At 38.6% G+C, this 19,304-nt stretch overlaps 1 protein-coding gene across 1 annotated transcript in view; it reads left to right on the top strand.

Moving 5' to 3' along the window:
- The window catches only part of CCDC88A (coiled-coil domain containing 88A), a 109,312-nt gene that overhangs the window by 25,332 nt on the left and 64,676 nt on the right, over nt 1-19,304 (top strand). The window contains exons 3-6 of the mRNA XM_006880931.1: nt 6,471-6,579; nt 9,239-9,308; nt 11,928-11,986; nt 18,599-18,682. Of these exons, the coding sequence (XP_006880993.1) occupies nt 6,471-6,579; nt 9,239-9,308; nt 11,928-11,986; nt 18,599-18,682 (322 nt within the window). The remainder of the gene's footprint in view (nt 1-6,470; nt 6,580-9,238; nt 9,309-11,927; nt 11,987-18,598; nt 18,683-19,304) is intronic.

The following is a 19,304-nucleotide window of genomic DNA, read 5'->3' as shown; positions in this document are numbered from 1 at the left end:
AATTCTTCTGTCTTACTTACTCATTGTTCAGTTCTCTGATAACGTAGCAAGTAATTGAGAAGACTGGAGCCTGAATTAAACACACATTAGTTTTCAAAATGACATCATTACTGTTAAATATCTTGGAGAGATCCCTGACCGCCAACTTGCCCAGTGCAATATGTCTCCTGATTTCCTGACTGCTGGGCACTAGGGGTGCTAAGTTGTTGATCTAAGCAAGATGAACTCATTGACTGCGTCAGTCCTTTCTCCATCTATCATAATGCCGACTGTTGGTCCTGCGGTGAGGACCTTTTTCTTGATGTTGAAATATAATCCAGACTGTGAGGACTGATCTTTTGCAGCTTGTGTTTCATGTCCTCCTGCTCACTCTCAGCAAGCAAGATTGTGTCATCTGCATAACACAAGTTGATGATGAGTCTTGCTCCAATCCTGATGCCCATTTCCTTTTCGTAGAGTCCAGCTTCATGAGTTAATTGCTTGGCATTAATTACTCAAATTAGATAAGTACTAAGAAAGGATACATCCCATATGGACACCCTGCCTAATTTTAAACTATGCAGTATTCCCTTGCTCCTTTCAGACAACAGCTTCTTGATTTAGATAAATAAAGTTTCATGAGCACAGTTAAATGTTCTGGGATTCCCATTCTTCTCAGTGTTAGCCATTGTTTGTTGTGATCTAACTGCCTTGTTGTTGTTGTTAGGTGCTGTCGAGTCAAGTATGACTTGTAGCAACACTGTAAACAAAAAATCTGAACCCATTCTCACACTTCCTGACACACAAGAGCCCATTGCATCAGTCACCATGTCATTCCATCTGGTCAAGGATCTTCCTCTCCTTCGCCGACCTTTCCCAGTATCATGTCCCTCTCCAACGAGTAGCCCCTCCTAGCAACGTGCCCAAAGTACGTGAGGCAAAGCCTTATCGTTAATACTCCCAAAGGGCACTCCAGCTCTCCTTTTCTAAGACATAACTGTTCTCTTGGCCATCTGTGAGATGTTCAGTGCTCTTCTCCAGCACCACAGCTCAAAGATGTTAATTCTTTTTTTGTCATCCTTATTCATTGTCCAGTTCTCAGATGCATAGGAAGTAATCGGAAAGACCGTAGCCTGAATCAGAAACACCATAGTCCTTAAACTGGCATCATTAGTCCTCAGTAATTTGGAGAGATCCTTAACGGCACATTTTCCCAGTGCAGTGCATCTCCTTATTTTCTTAATGCTGCTTCCAAGGAGTTAATTGTAAATCCAAGCAAGAAGAAGCGGTTGATAGTTTTAATCTCCTCTCCATCCGTCATGATAGTGCCTATCTTTCCAGTGCTAAGAATCTTTGTTTTCTTGGTATTGAGATGCAGTCCATACTGAAGGCTTCATTCCTTGATCTTCTGCAGGAAATGCTTCAAGTCTCCCTTACTTTCAGCAAGCAAGGTTGTGTCATCTGCATAACACAGGTTGTTGATGAGTTTCCCTCCAGTCCAGCTGCCACATTCCTCTTCATCGAGTCCTGCTTCTTGGATAATTTGCTCAGCACCCAGATTGACTAGGTATGGAGAGAGAATACAACCTTGACACACTCCTTTCTCACTTCTAAACCATGCAGTGCTCCCCTGCTCTGTTGCCACAGCTTCTTCCTGGTCCAGATATAGGTTCCACATGAGCACAGTCAAGTGCTCTGGGATTCCCATTCTTCTCACTGACAGCCACAACTGGTTATGATCCACACAGTCAAATGCCTTTGCATAGTCAATAAAGCACAAATAGACATTCTTTTGGTATTCGTTACTTTCAGCCAGGATCTGTCTGACATCAACAATGATATCGTTGGTGTCACAGCCTCTTCTAAATGCTCCTTGAACTTCTGGTATTGCCCTATCAATGTATTGTCCTAGCTGTTTTTGAATGATCTTCAGCAGTATTTTGCTTGCTTGTGATATTAATGATATTGTTTGATAGTTTCCAGATTGACTGCCTTTGCATAGTCAATTATACACAAGTAGACATTCTTCTGATATTCTCTCCTTTCATTCAGGATCCATGTGGCATCCACAGTGATATTCCTGGTGCTGTGGTCTCTTCTGTACGTCTCTGCTTGAACTTCTGGTGCTTCCCTGTTAATGTAGCTGTTTTTGAATGACCTTCAGTAATATGTTACTTGCATGTAATATTACTGATTTTGTTCTTTAATGGTGTTCTATAATAGTCTACATTCTGTTGAGTTACCTTTCTTGGGAATGGGAACAAATAGGGATCTCTTCCTATCAGTCAGGCAACTCCTCCAAATTTCTTGACATAGATTTGTGAGCACATTCAGGGTTGCATCTGTTGATTGGGACATGTCAGTTAGTATTCCATCAACCCCTGGGAACTTATTTTTTGCCAGTACCTTCAGTACAGCTTGGACTTCATCGTTCATTACCACTGGCTCTTGTTCATATGGTGGTTGTGTGCTGCAGAGTCAGAACTGACCCATAGCTGACCCTCCCGCAAGTTTTCGGAGGCAGTTGATCATATGGTAGATGATCTTTGTTTCGCAGAACAGCTGCTAGATTTGAACTGCATGCTTCTGGGATTGGCCATCAGAAGTCCCTGTTCATATGGTACTTCACCAAGTTTTTCCGCGTCAGCTGTTTTCTTTTTGGTGTAGTGACACTGTATACATTCTATCATCATTTGCTGCTTCATGGATCATTTCAAAATTCTGCCCACAACATCTCTGAGTGTTAACACTCAGGCTTGAATTTGTTTTTCAGTTTTTTCAGCTTGAGAAATGCTGAGTTAGGTCTTCCCTTTGTATTCTCTGTCTCCAGCTCTTTGTACATTGTTATAGTATTTCCCTATTTTACTTTGTCTTCTCTAGCTGCCCTTTGAAATCTGTTTTGCTTTTTTACTTAGACTTTTGTTTTGGCTTCTCAGTGTTCTAAATGCAATTTTCAGTCTCTTTTGAAATCCATTTTGGTTTTTCTTTATCCTGTCTTTGTAAGAACCTTTTACTTTCTTCATGGATGACATCCTTTATGCCCTCCCACATTTCCTCTGTTTTGATCATTTAATGTTCAGTGCCAAACGTCTTTTGAGATTATGCTTAAATTCAGCTGGGATAGACTCCAGGTCTAATTTTCATTCTCTTTAGCTTCAGTTTGAACTTGCACAGGAGTAATTGATGGTCAGTTCCACCGTCAGCACCTGGTCTGGTTTTGATTGCTGATACTGCACTTTTCTAACGATTCTTTCCTGTGCAGTACATCAGGTGAGGTCTACGTTTAAAGTCATCTTTGTGTCTTTTAAGAAAGATGACTTGCTATGAATAAATGTTTGAGCATACAAAATTCATTCAGGTTTTTGCCTCATTTCTGTCACCAAGTGACCACCACTGCTTTCTCTTTGTTTCCTCCTTTTCCATATTTGCTTTATTTCAGACTGTAAAAGTGGAAAGTTGGTAGAAATCGTCAATCTCCTCTTCTTTGGCTTTACTTGTTGGTGTCTGTATTTGAATAATAGTTGTGTTAGCAGGTCTTTTTTTTTTTTTGTATGTGTGATACTATGTGTCACTGACAACAGCGTACTTCAGGATAGACCTTGAAATTGTCATTTTAAGTATGAACGTGACACCATTCTTCAATTTTTCATTTCCAGCATAGTATATCATAAGATTGTCTGGTTCAGAGTAGCCTATGTCAGTCCATCTCGCTTCACTGATGCCTAGAATGTCAGTTTTCATAGATTCCATTTCATTTTTTACAACTTCTGGTTTTCCTTATTCATACTTTGTACATTATAAGTTCCCGTTATTGATGTTTGCAGCCATTTCTCTTTGTTTTTGAGTGACTTACCATCTGGCCTCTATCTCTAATACTACAGCTGCCCTTGTTGCTGTGTTACTCATAGGGTTTTTGAAGGCTTGTTGTGTCAGAAATGGATGGCCAGTCTTTCTTCCCAGCCTCTCTTAATCTAGGAGTTACCAATTGGGGAATGAAGAATGAAATGTGCCTGATTAGAGCGGTATGGATGTGAATTGTCTGTTTTAAATACGTATCTGTAAGTATTTTTGGAACAGGTACATCTCAGAGGTAGTGCCCGTGCTCCTGACTTAGTCTCCTTTTCACCCAGCAATCCTTGTTGAGCTTCACCTGTTTTCACCTGTTTGCCCTTTGAGAAGCTGGCTTATACCTGCTTGTGTGTCGGTATCAGTTTACACTTTTATTCTCGCCCGGCCACTTTTAGTTGAATTTCCTGGTCTTAACCATAGCTTGACTGTTTTTCTTCTTCAGTTTATGCTGCTTTGGAGACATTAAGCCTTTTGTTTTCCTGGAATCAGCAATGTTTAGCCATGACAAAAGTAATAACTGATGAAAGTGTTAACTGGTCACCTGTCACGTTCTGTCTTCAGAATTAACTCCTTGTTACTGGATTTATTTGGGAGTTCTTTGTACTTGTTTGCAAAAGTGTGTGACCACCATAGGGTGACATCTGACCTTCACTACCTCCCCAATAGAAAAGAGCAAAACTAGTCCCTGTGAAGTCAGACATGCCTCACCTTCTAAACTTTGTTCTATCAGTTCTAGCACATATTGTCCCTCTACTCTTCACTCGGCTGCTTACTGTTGAGGCAGTTGTGACTCATAGTAACCCTCCGTCAGGTTTCTGGAGGTATAGATTGTGATGGGAGGAGACGGCACATGTTTCTCCCTCAGAGGCGCCGGTGGATTTGAACTGCTGCCTCTGTGTTGGCAGTGCAGCTCACTCTGGGCTGTACTACCAGAGCTCCCTACTCTGGTAGGTTCGAATATCCCTTGCAATGACCATACAGAATTCACAATCATCATGACAATGAAGGACTTTATTAAGGAAGTAGTGACAGGTTACAGTTCAAGTCCAGAGGAGTCAGGATACAAATCTTTAGTCAAAAGAGCTTTGTAGGCTTGCTCTTGTTGGCCCCTGCCTCCAGTCTCTGGGCTAATGATACAAACCTCTCTTAGTAACATCTCTTAGAGTGCCTGCATTTCCCATTCATCAGTAGCTGTTGTTATGTGCTATCAAGTTGAGCGTGACCCCAGTTGCACTTTATCCAAGACCATTTTTGTTCTTTTGGCAATCTATCGGATATTCAGTCCTCCTCCTGCACAACTCAAAGGTAGCAATCATACTGCTGTGATCTGTGTTTAGATGCATTGGGAGTAATTAAAAAGACCATGACTTAGATCAGGCACATGTTAGTCTTAAACTGACAGCCTTTGCTCTTTAGCACTCTGGAAAACTCTGTGACAGCAGATTTTCCCAGTGCAACACTTCTTTTTATTTCTTGTCTGCTGGTGCTAAGTGTCTTGATTGTGCATCTAAAGCAAGATGGAATCATTGACAACCTCAGTCTTTTCTCTCAGCTATCATGATTTTACCTTTTCACCCAGTAGTAGTCATGACCCTCCAGCAGCTTTTTGGAGACTTTCCATTATCTCGTGAGACGATCACCCGTCTGTCTCCCTCATAAGCATAGGCCCCAGCTCCAGCTCCGTGCAGGGGCATTTCTGATGTGGCTCCGTCTCACCTTGATCTCTGGTTCTGAGCTACGTTGCTTCTGCTGCTCTACTCTGGGCCTTTGTCTGGCACAAGAATCTCTACCCCAGAGCATGTGCTGTGCCCTCTGTGCCTTCTTCCTTAATGGTAGCAAGCTTGCTGTTTCTTGCCTCTGACCATGATCATTCAAGCCTGACTGGACGGCAGAACCGAGCAGTGCGCTCAGTAGCAGTCTGCACACCTTGTTAGTGTGTCCCCTCCCTAAATGTGTGTCCCCTCCCTAAATGTGCCGTCCATCCCGTTAGTGTGCCGCGTGCGCTCCAGGAACTCTGCATTTATATAGCTGGCCAACTGACTGGAAGAGATCTATATTTGTTCCCATCCCAAAGAAAGGTGACCCGTCAGAGTGTGGAAACTATAGAACATAGCGTTGTTTTGTTTTAGTAGTAATAGATGTTTATAAAATTCTTTATTTGAATATATTTAATTTGGAGGATGAAAATACTTATTTAAAAGAAATGAAGTCATTTGTCCCTGAAATGATGCAAAAGGTTAATAATGCTCTCAGTGCATGAGTGAAAAAGATTGAAGTTTTGAGTCTAGCCAGAGGCCCTCAGGGGAAAGGCCTGGCAGTCCACATCTGAAAAAAATGAGCCCTAGGGAAAAGCACCCTGAGGAGCACAGTTCTGCCCTGAGACGTGTGAGGGCAGCAGGAGCTAGTGTCCCCTTGATGGTGGGTGGGTGGTTGGGCTGCATCACACGTCTCCATGGTACTTGGAAGTACAGAATATACGTAAAGGCAGTCCTACGTCCTTTAAGATCATCTCTGTGAAATGAATATATAATTTAAAGAAAAAAAGCATTAATGTGTTTACTTTTTGTCGTCTTTAATAAGTCGACAACGACTTTTCAATGTAAATTTACCCTAATTTTAAAAAAAATTTTGTTTTCTTATAGTAATCCTAAATTGGAGAGTCAGAGAGTAAATAAAAAAGTCAACAATGATGCCTCACTAAGAATTCATAATCTGTCTATATTGGTGAGACAGATAAAATTTTACTACCAGGTAAGTATGTTAACTTTTTTATCTTCCACTTTGCTAACAGTTTGTTCACATTTTAACGTTTTAGCTCCTGAGCTCTCATATTTTGTATATTTTTTCTTTTTTTTGGTATTTTTTAAAGATACATACAAAACTGGGTTATAGAAGCAAAATATTTATAAAAGTATGTTAAATTCTTGTGAAGAATCTACCACTATTGCTGTCAGTTCGGCTCCAACTGGAGTATTGACTCCAGCAGTTTGCTGTAAATCTTTGGAAGAGGAGATTGCCCATCTTTTCTCTCATGGAACAGCTGGTGGATTTTCATGTATTTCTGACCTTTTGTGCGCTATGCTCTTTTGAAGAATCTGTCATTTAACTGCAGAATTTATCTTCATCGCTTTTAAGACTTTATTTTCTTATTGTTTCCCCTCCCCTCCACATCACATACATAGCAAGTCAGTTGAAACTGAAGCCTCAGCATTTATGCTATAGTAGGCATTTGGTTTCCGCTGTCATACCGCAGTATATTTTTAAATGAAATGCAATTATATTTTTAATTTAACTGTAGTGATTTGAATTGTCCAGATGTGTCAGGGTCATGGTTTAATAATACATGAAGTCATTTATGATGCTTTATGAATGGTAAAAGCCTGTATCAGGTTGCTTTAATTTTCATTGGAAGATTGAATTAACATCAGCGCTTGAGAAGACACAGTCAGTGGCAGACGAGGAGTTGGCTGAGAAAGCAGGTGGAGAAAAGTTGTGGATGATGACTGAATATGACTCTCGGGTAGATTTGCTTATAGCAACGTGTGTTAGTAACATTAACAGGACAAATTGATAAAACAAATTGCCTTGGAAATATGTTGATATTTCCTAATTGATTCATCAGTTAAGGCTCATGATACCACAAGTACATGGTATAACTGACTCTTCTTGTTCATCTGTAAAATTTGTTAAATTGAAATCTTTTACTGGTAATTCAGGATCTGTTAAACTATAAAGCTTCTCTTATGTGATTGGATTTTAAAGTTCTTTGTTCAGGTCTTTGTCTCTATATAGAAACAATATAACGGGACAGTGATCACAAATATATATGTATTTTTTATATACATATACATTATTTTATTTATATATGTGTACATATATATTATTTTTAAAAAACACTGTCCTCACAGTTTTTCCTCATTTTACTCTGGTAAAACATGTATCTCATAAAATTTCCCATATCTTAATATACAAGTTAGCTTACCATGTTGTGCCACCATCTCCAAAAGTTTTGCATCATTCTAAGCAGAAACTCAGTACCCTCTTGTCGAAACTCCTATTCCCTTAGCTTTCTTGTTCCTGGTAGCCACTGATTTTTTATCTATGCACTTGCCTATTTTAGAGAATTCATTTAAGTAGGAGTCTCATGATCTTAAATGTATATCTTAGCCCTCATTGTTTTGCTTCCAGTGTGAGAGACTAAAAGTAAAGCTGAAATACAGATTTATTTCATCACATCTACTTCACTATTGAATATTTAACTAAAACATATTCTGTCTTGAGGCAAGTGGAAAATTAATTTATTAAATATCCAGATGACCTTTTTAGTCCTTGGAGCACTTGGTTTTAGCAGTTCTTGATGTTTAATATTTTAATAGGAAGTCTGTAATTAAATATGTACTTTTCTTTGAATATGTTGTTTCCCTAGTGATAATTTTTTTAAATGAGCTAATGTATATCCTGAAGAAAACCATTTTGGAAACTCTTCAGTGTATTATCATAAAGAATTATAAATAAAAGGTTAAAACTAATCAGCATATGGTCTCATGCTATCTGCTGGTTGTGGGAAAATGCTTCAGTGAATGTATAATTATGTAATTTTAAAAAGCACTACTAGTTAGCTTTTCATGGCATTAAAGTATTAAATGGTAATTTTTTAAAAAATGGAATACCTTCACAAACTTGTTCCTGGCTAACCAGTCATATATGAGCACACAGTTACAGCTGACTTTTATTTTAAAAAGTCAATTATTTGTAGAATCTTTCAAAGATTTGGTATTGTCCTCTGACACCCATCACTTTGTAGTTGAATTCATCCTAAGCTCTTTGTATGTAGCATGTCATTGCCAGTGCCTGTAATGGCAGGCATTGCATGTTCATCTCTTTATTCAGAGAAGAGATTGTTTAAACAGGAAATACATAATTCAAGTAATTGTAAGACATTTAGTCATGTCTGAATCATCTCATACTATGAGAATGTCCATAGAGTTTTGTAATTCTGAGTTTGACAGATGTTAAAGGATGTAAAACATCTGTAACATCTATTAGAGGGGAAAAAATAATGATCCATTGTTTCATGAGATGTTCGTAAGACAGTTTTTAATATATGCTGACATTTTCAGTTTCTCAGGAGACAAATAACAAACAAGACTAGAAGAGTACGCTTGCTTGGTCTTTTGAGGGCATTTCATCCCTTCAAATTATTAACTGACGGCCATCTGGTATTATAATTCATTTATTAAAGTTATAACATCTTCAAAACGTACAATATATTCATAATTTTATTTTTATAAATTTTTAAACTGCAGCACAGGATACCTGCAGAGAAGTACCAAAGTCTTAAGTTAGAGCTTGATAAGTCATAACAAAGTCCACATTAACCATTTAACAACTGTTGAGTATCTTTTTGCAGGAGACTTTGCAGCAGTTGATCATGATGTCATTGCCAAATGTCTTAGTTATCGGCAAGAATCCCTTTTCTGGTAAGTATTAAAACAAGTATAAAGTGATAACAATATTTGTATAATAACATTTCCTCTCCTCCCTTTATAACAGTTCCCAAGACCATGTAATTTTATGAACGTTGGGATTAATTGAAAACAAAGGACCATATCAGATCACAAAGTGGAAGATGACTACATCATTACATAACTACAAGATGACTTAGTTATGTAGCTGTCAGAGTTCCTCATTGTCTAGCTACTGAAACAATGAGAATTGTGGTCCAGCCAAGATGGCATGTTAACCTCATATACTCCCGCCTTTGTTACTCTCCTTGCAGCTCAGTGATAGTTACTGCCAAAATAATCAGAGAGCAGATATTTACGTATTGTGATAACTGGGAAATATTGAATAATGAGATAGTTCCTAAGTGAGAAACTGTTATGTGAGTGTACTAAGAGTCTGCTTGCTAGGTTTTTTATAACTCTATACTGAATGTTGGCACTGATGTTTCATTTTGTAGAGAGCTTAGAATATTAGTTACCGTTAAGGCCAGAGAGAGATTTTACATTAAGTGCAGTGTTTTTCCGTATGGTACCAAGCTGATAGATGTCTATAATGAGATTTAGAGTCTCTTTATTGTAAAATACAGAAGATAACAGTTATTTAAAAGGATACAGGATATAGCTTTGAAAAAAAGAACTTTTAAGTCATATCAGAATTACTGTCCAATAGGCTACTGTCTATCATTGTGAAATTTTTTTTAAATTTAAGATTTTCCTGATTGGTTGATTGCTTTTAATTTCTTCTAAACCATTTCTGGAGGTAAAGATGAGACACAGTTTCTTAAATCATTTAAATTATTTTCTTTAGATGTCTCTCTGCCTTTTACAGATTTAAATATGACATGCTTAAAGTTTGGATATTTGAACAGTTGGGGAAAGTAACAGTTACCTATCAGTATCCTTATAGACTGCTGAGGATAGCATATAATCTGCATTAGATTTTTTTCTTACCCCATCCACATCCTCATCCAAAAGAAGCAAAACTTAAGTCCAGATAAAAACTAAAATCAACAAAAAAGCCCAAAAACTAAAAAGTAGCTTTAGAGAGAGAGGAAGCTGTCAGATAGATGAGATGTATCTTGTGGTTTAATGAGAGACACCCAATTCCTGGAAAACATGTAATAGATAGTACCATATATGAATGAGCAATATCTTTCTCTGCCTCGGGGTCATTTTGGACTCATAGTGACACAATAGGACCAAAAATAAGTGCCCTTTAGGTTTCGTAGGTTGAAGCAGAAGTGGCATCCACTTCCTAAACAACATGCCTCTGGAAACTATGAATTTTGAGAAATGGCGATAGCTACAGAAAGGCTTCAGGCCTTTTGTTCAGAGGGTTGCTGTGAGTCATGATTAAGTCAATGGCAATCAACAACAATAATCTTTAGAGGAGCAGATTGCTGGTCTTTTCTTTGCAGAGTGACTGATAGGTTCCAGTTGTAGACCTTTCAAATAACAGCCAAATGCTCAAGTACTGCATTCTTTGTAGAGAATGGTAATGCATGTGTACTATGGACCAGTGGTGGTGGTTATGTGCTGTTGAATCATAATCAACCCATCGCTGACCCTCTGGTGGGTTTTCAGAGGCAGTTAATTGCATGAGAGGAGATTGCCCATTTTCCCACGGATCGGCTGGTCAGTTTGATCCATGTGCCTTTGGGGTTGCATCATAGATTCTTGCTACTAGGCCACCAGGCCTCCCTGTATAGCCATTAAGTATGCTTAAAATTGGCAAGTTATTGAGGGTTTATTGGGCCAGGGGTGTTAGTACTGTGTCTAGTGCTATGATTAGCTCGTTCTCTTGGAAAAGGATAAGGAGGATGATGATAAAAAGAGATAATAGCAGGAATTAAGGTGGAGTAATGAGTATGCTTGGGAAGTGTCTCAGGGTGGCTAAAAAGATGCTTGTTTCGTGGAGAGGAAGAAGAAATACCTGGAAAGAAAATTTGTTCATTATTATAGACAGGGTTGGCCTGATGGTAAAATTCTCGCCTAAAAAAGTGGTTTCTTTTTTTGCCAGCTGAATAAAAAAAACCTAAAATGAAATGCTGTTAAACAGAGCATGCACTCTCTAGTTCTGTTATAGACATTAGATTTTATCCAGCTTGTTAACATACATTTGCTTGACTAGTCTTGTTGAGCAGACACCTGAGGGTTTGATCTTTATGAACCTGTACAGTGGAAAACCTTTCATGCCTTATCGGTAGATGAATCATATAAGATCTTAGAAAGAAAGCACTAAGTTTTGACTTATGGTGTAGCACTTCTTTCTATTAGCAGTGCTTCAGATGGTAGCCTGGTAAAGCATAGTTAGGGGAGAAGACCGCTGTCCTGCATGGAGCCTGCCTATTTTACTGTTTTTGTTGCCTTTCAAAATTGAGGTCCTTGTTCACTCCCTCCGGAGCACCTCCCTACGGTGCAGGCACACTGTATATGCACATACTCATCTGCCTTTTCTAATTGTTTATTGTGTTTTTCTAGAAACATAATCCTTTAATAAATCTTTATGAATACTATCTCTAAGAGCATTGAGACAGAGCAAAATGTTGTACTTAGTAATTGGTTGTTGGGTTGTTGTTTTTTTTTTTATTTCAGAACAAGGCACAGAAGAAGTTAAAAAGCTGCTTTTACTTTTACTGGGCTGTGCGGTTCAGGTAAGTATTTCTTCATAGTTGTGTCTTCTTTAGAGAGTGAAATTGCTTTTCTCATGGTTCGGAACAGGTCACATTCTGGATTCAGAGTCTGGCTCGAAGTGTCAATTGTTCCTTGTCTCTCTTAGCTCCTTGTAGTTTTCAGCAGTCCTCATAGACGCATGTGTTCCCACTGTCTTCCTCTTCTCCGTCTCTGTGTGTGTGGCTCTGTCTGTTCTCGTCCTTTGACTGTGAACTGTGGTGTAACAGTACAGACTATCCCATGGACTGCCTGAAGAACAGACAGGTCTGTCTGGGAGGAAGTACAGCCAGGCTGCTCCTTAGAGGCAAGGATGGTGAAAGTTGGGGCTTGTTGTTTGGAGAGGGGGGCAATGTCATGCTTGGGACGGTGGAGAGGCAACAAAAGGAAGTCCCTCTGAGAGATGGATTGACACAGCGCCTGTGACAGTGGCCGAGCTTGGGAGGGTGCTGCAGGCTGGGGTTCACATCACCTCCATGGCACCTGACACCAACAATCAGTTAGATCTGTGATCCATCTCGCCCTATTATGGCCTCATTAACAAAACAAAAGAAACCCTACTTCTAATAAGGTCACATCCAGGCCAGAATTCACACATTCTTGGGTGGGGGGGAGAGGAAGAGGATTCCTAACAGTTTTATCCTTTCGTCTCCCACAATTCATTTCTTTCTCATGTTCAGAAATCTTCACCTTATTTCATCGTCCTCAGAAGTCTTCACTCATCCAGACTCTCATCTTTAGAATCACCTCCTCTGTGATTTACTGTCTTTGAAAACCTGCCTCAGGGTCACCTAATATTTGGTTCTGACTCAGTGATACCTAACAACAAGGACAAAATTTATGACCACGTATGGACAACTAAAATCCTAGAGCACAGGTAACCAGCTTTCAGAGAGCAGTGGCCAGACAGACACAGTGTAGACAGGCCAGTCTCGAAAGTGTGACAGTAATGGCAGCATGCAGTGACCAGAAAAAGTTTTCTAGTGATGTTAAATGTTACTAATTGTTAACGTTTACTTTAGAGTTACATAATCTGCAAAGGATTTTTAAGATCTATTTATTTTAAATGGTTATGGTATAAAGGAAGAGTAGGTGAATTGAGCTATATGAAGACATAGAATGGAAGGACTTTATAAATGATTATTATATAAATTTGAGTGTATCATTGGAAAGTTAAGCCGGAAAACTAAGTTGATGTTGAGAAAAGAGGTTCAGAGCTTAGGAAGTTTAAATTTTGGAGGTGAGCTGGTGAAACAGTAAGAACATGGGTTGGTAGTTAGCATACTGGTATACTAGTACAAAGAAGTATTTCAGTCTACATAAAGAGTCCAGGAAATCCCTCGAGAAAGTGTAATGTTGGAAGGAGATTAGGCTGGAGGCTTGTCAGGTGTCAGATCACGAAGGATTGGATTTACCACACTTAGAATTTAGACTTCATCCATTAGGCATTCGGGAGCCACTAGTGCTGATATTGGGAGAAAGATGGGCAGTCTTCTCTCTGAGTTACAGCCTCAGAAAGCCAGAAGAGGGTCACCAAAAAGAGTGCAAACACCAAATAAAAATCTTCTAGTCTTTACCTGTGACTGTATGAAAAGGGAAAACTCACTTGTTAGTGAAGAATCAAAATGTACTTCAAGTTCCCAATCCTTGCTTATTTTACATTTTTAAATGAACATAATTATCTTTTAATAAAACATACATTTTCATAAATGTACTTCATGTTTCCTCAAGAAGCTATTGAGGAAATAATCAGCATCTGTTATTTGTTTTGAAAAATCTGGAGTAATTGGAAAAAGTCAGCTGGTAATTGAACAGGCTGAAAGGCTAATGTTCAGTATAATATATAAAACTTAATCTGTCATTGCCATCAAATTAGAACTGACCCTCTAGCAAGTTTGCCAAGGCTGTAAATCACACAGGAGGAGCTTGCCCTCTTTATCCCTGGGAGCCGCTGAGGATTCGATCCACCGGAGCCCTCTGTGCTATATGAAGAAGTGGAAAGGAGACTTTTTTTTACATATGGGTTAATGTTAATCTTTTGTATTTGTAATCTGAAGTTAGAAATAGCTAGATAAAGTTGGCTGGTATAATACTAGACTTCAAGAAGTCAGTTGTGCACAAATTTGAAAAGGTAATTATGTTCATTTAAAAAGTAGTAAAATAAGCATTGGAAAAATTTTGGATAAAATATTAGGAAAATCTAAAAGGAAACAAGATTTAAGAATAGTAAAACTAAGATCTCTGCAACAATCTTACCTTACAGAATAACTGATTAAAATGTATACTTCATTGCACATGTCATGGTGGATGGAGAGGAGATTGACACTGTCAACAACTTCATCTTGCTTGGATCCATAATTAATACCTTTGGTACTAGCAGTCAGGAAGTGAGATGAATTGCTCTGGGAAAATCTGCAGATAGGGACTTTTCCAAATTTTGGAGTAGTGATGGCAGTTTGTGGACTAAGATGTGTCTGATTCAGGCCATAGTCTTTCTGATGACTAGCTCTGCATCCTATCCCTGGACAGTGAGTAAGGATGACAGAAAAAGAATTGATGCCTTTGAGCTGTGTTGTTGGAGAAGAGCACTGAACATTCTGTGGACGGCCAAGAGAACAAACAGATATATCTAGGAGAGGGTGCAGCCTGAATGTCCACTGGAGGCAATATGATCACGGACTTTGGCTGTGTTGCTAGGAGATGCTATTTCTTGGAGAAGGACATGATGCTGGGAAGGTTGGAGGGTCAGGAAAGAAGAGGAAGAATCTCAACCAGGTAGATTGACACAGTGACTGCTGCAATGGCTCTTGTGTGTCGGGAAATGTGAGGATGGCGCAGGATAGAACAGGGTTCAGATCTTTTGTTCATACGGTTGCTATGAGTTGTGCTCAACTTGATGGCACCTACCAAGAACATAAGCCATGGGATGACTTTGAGTATGAGGAAAACTTTTACATTATGTCCAAGGCAACACATGAGTGTATTTTCATCATTGATTGATTAAAACATTCTCCGTAGTGAAAAGTCTCCTGGGTGAGCTTAGGACCATCTTCTCGGGTTTTCAGAGATAATGTATCACTCTACACCCACTCCAGAGTGAAACAGAAGGAAAAGTTTTTGCAGTGTTTCTTGCCTGAAATTTTCTCCTGAGACTAATTTTCTCCTTTCCAAAGGCTTTACAGGAGTTTTCAGAAATACTATTTAGTTTGAATTCTGTCCAGAGTGAATAGTGCTGAAAGTAACTGTGTGTCAAGTGTGACGGGAATTAAAATTGTGATCTTTATGTGTGTCCTGAGAAATAACTCAAACAGAATTTGGATCAATTTTGACCTTACTTCTGGGGCCATAATATCTTGCTTATTTAGCAGTTATCTCTAAGACATTCTAAAAGTTAACATTTTAGAACTTGGTTACTGTTTTGGCAAATCAAACAAGACCCTAAAATGATAACTTTTCTTCTAAGTTGGGTAAAAATAGAAAACATAGTTCATCTTAAAGAGGGAATTTTTCTATGTTTCTTTCCTCTCCTTGGCTTGTTGTTGTTGTTGTTGTTATGTGCCGTCGAGTCGCCTGCGACTCATAGCGACCCTGTGTACAACAGCCCTAAACTGCGCTCTGTCCTGTGCCAATCGCACTGTCTCTGACACTCCCATCCCGATTATCCCAGTCACTGAATCAATCCACCTCATAGAGGGCCTTCCTCTCCTGCGCCGTCCCTCCATTTTGGATAAACTGTCGTCTGTGGCTTATTCCATAGTGAGTTAGGCCTCTAACTCAAGAGGCCACGTGTGTCCAGTGGTTTGAATCCCCTGACAGCTTGGCAGTGAGAAGATGTGTAACCCCTCCTTTAGTTCCAACTCAGCAACACTGAGTTTGAGTTTTGAGATTTTGATGATCTGCTTAGATGTGAATATTCTTACTGAAAGCTCTGGTTATGTTTTTCATTATTGCCCTGTTTAGTACCTTATTGCGGGTGCCCTTTCTGTTTTAGTAGAATTGTCATTTAAATAGGGCTTTTTTCTTAAGGGGGGGAGTGCCTAAAAAGTGTCCAATGAAAATATGAGGAATTTGAAGGACAATATATTGAGAATTTAGTCTCTATGTTGAAAGTGTTAAACTTTAGAGTTTAATGGAGTTCTACTTTTCCCCTCCTATTCCCCAAATAACCTTTTTTCTTATTCCTGTGTCCTGCCTTCCATTCCCTGCCTGTCCTGGTCAGTTAATCAAGCTTGTTTAGGAACCCATTGCTGGAATAAAGGTAGATATAATCTTAGTGCCCTTAATTCTTTTAAGAACTAGATATGAATGTAAATTAGACTTAATATGAAGTAGAAAAACCAATATCCTCATGATCTTTCGTTTTCACAAGAGTCTTTAATGACTGGAATTAAAATTACTGATATGTCCTTTTTTGCCATGTTGCCTTGCCCTGGAGAGGGGCAGTGTTGAGCAGCTACTACCAACATGTGGCTATTGAGATGAAACTCTTTGCTGTCACCTTGATGTCTGACTCGTCATGACCTTGCCGTACAGAGTAGAACTGCCCCATACAGTTTCTAGGCTGGAATCTGCGGTGGGCAGATCACTGCTTCTTCCCGCCACACATTCACCCACAGAGTGGCCCCTTGGGGCTGACCCCCCTGCCTTTTGGTTACCAGCTGACCTGTTTACCACTGAACCATTAGAGCTCCTAAATTTGATTAATTATGATTAAATATAATGAAAATGTCATTTTATCAGTTTTACTAGTTGTAAATCAAGTACAGTCAGGATGCTCCTTGGAGGCAAGGATGATGGAACCACCTCTCACAACCTTTGGTCATTGTCGGGAGGTTCTGGCTAGTCCATGGGGAAAAACCATCATGCTGGGAAATGCAGAGAGTCCGGAAAGGAGAGGGAGACCCACAACAGCATGGGTTGACTTGGTGACTGTACCAGTGGGCATGACAGAGACCTCGGAGATGGCACAAGAGAGGGCAAGGTTCTGATCTTGGCTTCAGAGAGTCACTCAGTACAAGTCACAGTCAACTCAATGGCACCTAGCAAAAAAAGCAGTGAGAGTTCTACGAGCTTGTGATTACTGTATTGAACAGTGCAGATAGAAAATATTTGGTCTGATTGTTCAAGTTCACTGAAAGTCTTTTCTCTCTCATTACTGTCTTTTATTGTTCAGTATTCTTTCAATATGAATTCTTTGTGAAAAGCTAACTTAGTTGTATAACATTGTCAGAATTCTTCATACCTTTCAGAATTCAAATAAAAGTGGTAATGACTAGAAACTGTAGCTACTTAAAAGGTTTAGGAAGAATTCTCATTTGATTCCTGTCTCAGCTGTGCCAAAGGTAGTGTAAGTAAAGAAACTGGCCTCAGGGGGTAGAACCAGACCTGTGAAATACTGAACTCAGCCCCCCAGGAATTCAGGCTTACTAGTCATGGGAGTTACGCATTTTCAGTAATTTAGTTTTGAGTATTCTAGTATCCTAATAGTTTGTTTTTACTAGATATAGGTCTTTCTTGCTGATAAAAGTGTGTTTAATTAGTTGGGTAAAGGAGGTAGAAATAAACATTACAATTTGATGTAACAAATGAATATAAAGACTATGAAAGGTCTTGACAATGTTCTTTAAAGATCAGAGAGCCGATTTTTTCTTGTGAATGTTGTTCTCACTGGGGCTTGAGTAATTGGCCTGGGAGCCGCAGCTCAGCAGTACAAGGCAGTGCTGACTATTTTGTATGCACTTCTCATTTGGTAGCTGCAGGAAGAGCTATTCCAGCAGTTGGATGCAGGGTAACTGCAGAGTTCTAGTGGGACACAGAGGTGGAGATGCAAGGGAAGCTGTTTAGAGAGGGAAATCGGGTTTGTATTTTGATTTTTAAATTTACCCACAGTTCTTCTCAGAAAATCATGTAGTGAGGAATTGCTGTCTTTACTCCTCTTGGTGCATGTGTATTTGTCTGTACACTTTGAAATTTCACCCCTAATAACTTTATTTTACTTCAGAAACAAATAAAATATTTAGTGTATTGCCTTATAAATATTTAACTGTGCCACAAAGTAGGTTTGTTTTGTTAAGATCGATAGGCTGAAGATGTGAGAATGAATTGTAAGCTCAAAGTAAAAATTGCTTTCTATTTTTCCCCCCCGAGAAGAAAGACGGTGTTGTTTGTGGGTAGCCAGAGGCAGGCTGAGCTTTTTGGCTGAGTTCCGAGTTCTACCACTGACTCACTGTGTTTCTTGGCAAGTTCCTTAGTCTCCCTGAAACAAGTTCTTGATTCTTTACTTTTCTATTTGTAAAGTTAGTATAATAATATTGTACTGACCTCAGATGGGTTGTGTAATGGTTTCTTGCTTTAGAACTTCTCAGCATAGTAATATTGTGCATTTTCATTGCCCTGCCTTTTAAAATACATGTTTCTAAGTTGTTATCTTTTTATTAAGTTAAGTATATTAAATTGTTTAAATGAAAAACAAAATGAAAAAATCCCTCACTGTACTGTTCATAACATAGTATTGTAACCTGATGAGGTTTAGTTATATAAACATTATAAAGACTGTACTCTCTAGGATGAATGATCATTTTGTTTGTTTGTTTTAGTGTCAGAAGAAAGAAGAATTTATTGAAAGAATTCAAGGTTTAGATTTTGATACAAAAGCAGCAGTTGCCGCACATATTCAAGAGGTAATAATAACCTGTATGTGATTTTTAAGAAATACATTTTATTAAGTTTGTGATTTCTTTCATTGTCTCCCAGAGAGTCATAAGATTAAAATTATCATGTTAGGTTTCAATATAAATGAGCCTGCTTTTGACATATTTTATTCTCTTCAGAGATAGTTTAGTGTAATCGGCTTGGTATGGCACGGTGCTAACAGCACATGTACTGTTGACTATCAGTAGGACGATAGGCAGAAAGTTTTTATTGAAGAGTAACATCACTTTGTTAGCATAGTATGAATAAAAATGGAAGCAGTGGAAAGTGGAACACTGCTTACTAAAACTTACAATGCAGTAAGATGATGAACATAGTTACTAGGCCATTCCAAAGATTTTTTTCTTTTGAATGAATGAATGCAACATAGTTTTATTGATGGTGTTAATTGAATTACACATACATTAATGATATGTACCACTCATAAAAGCATAAATCTATAGTATTTAGATAATTTAAAGTAGTATTTTTGCTAAAATTGGCTTTAAAAGATAGTATTTATCCATCTGTCATGATTTCGTTTTGTTAATAGCATGTTCTTAGAATTAGAATATGCTAAATTTTTCTTTTCTATTAAAAAGAAAGGTGGGG

The sequence above is a fragment of the Elephantulus edwardii genome, unplaced genomic scaffold, assembly GCF_000299155.1.
Source record: "Elephantulus edwardii isolate Elephantulus edwardi_28Jun2011 unplaced genomic scaffold, EleEdw1.0 scaffold00011, whole genome shotgun sequence".
Lineage (NCBI taxonomy): Eukaryota > Metazoa > Chordata > Mammalia > Macroscelidea > Macroscelididae > Elephantulus > Elephantulus edwardii.
Note: the sequence above shows the minus strand (reverse complement) of the source record. Positions and strands in the feature narration are given on the sequence as shown.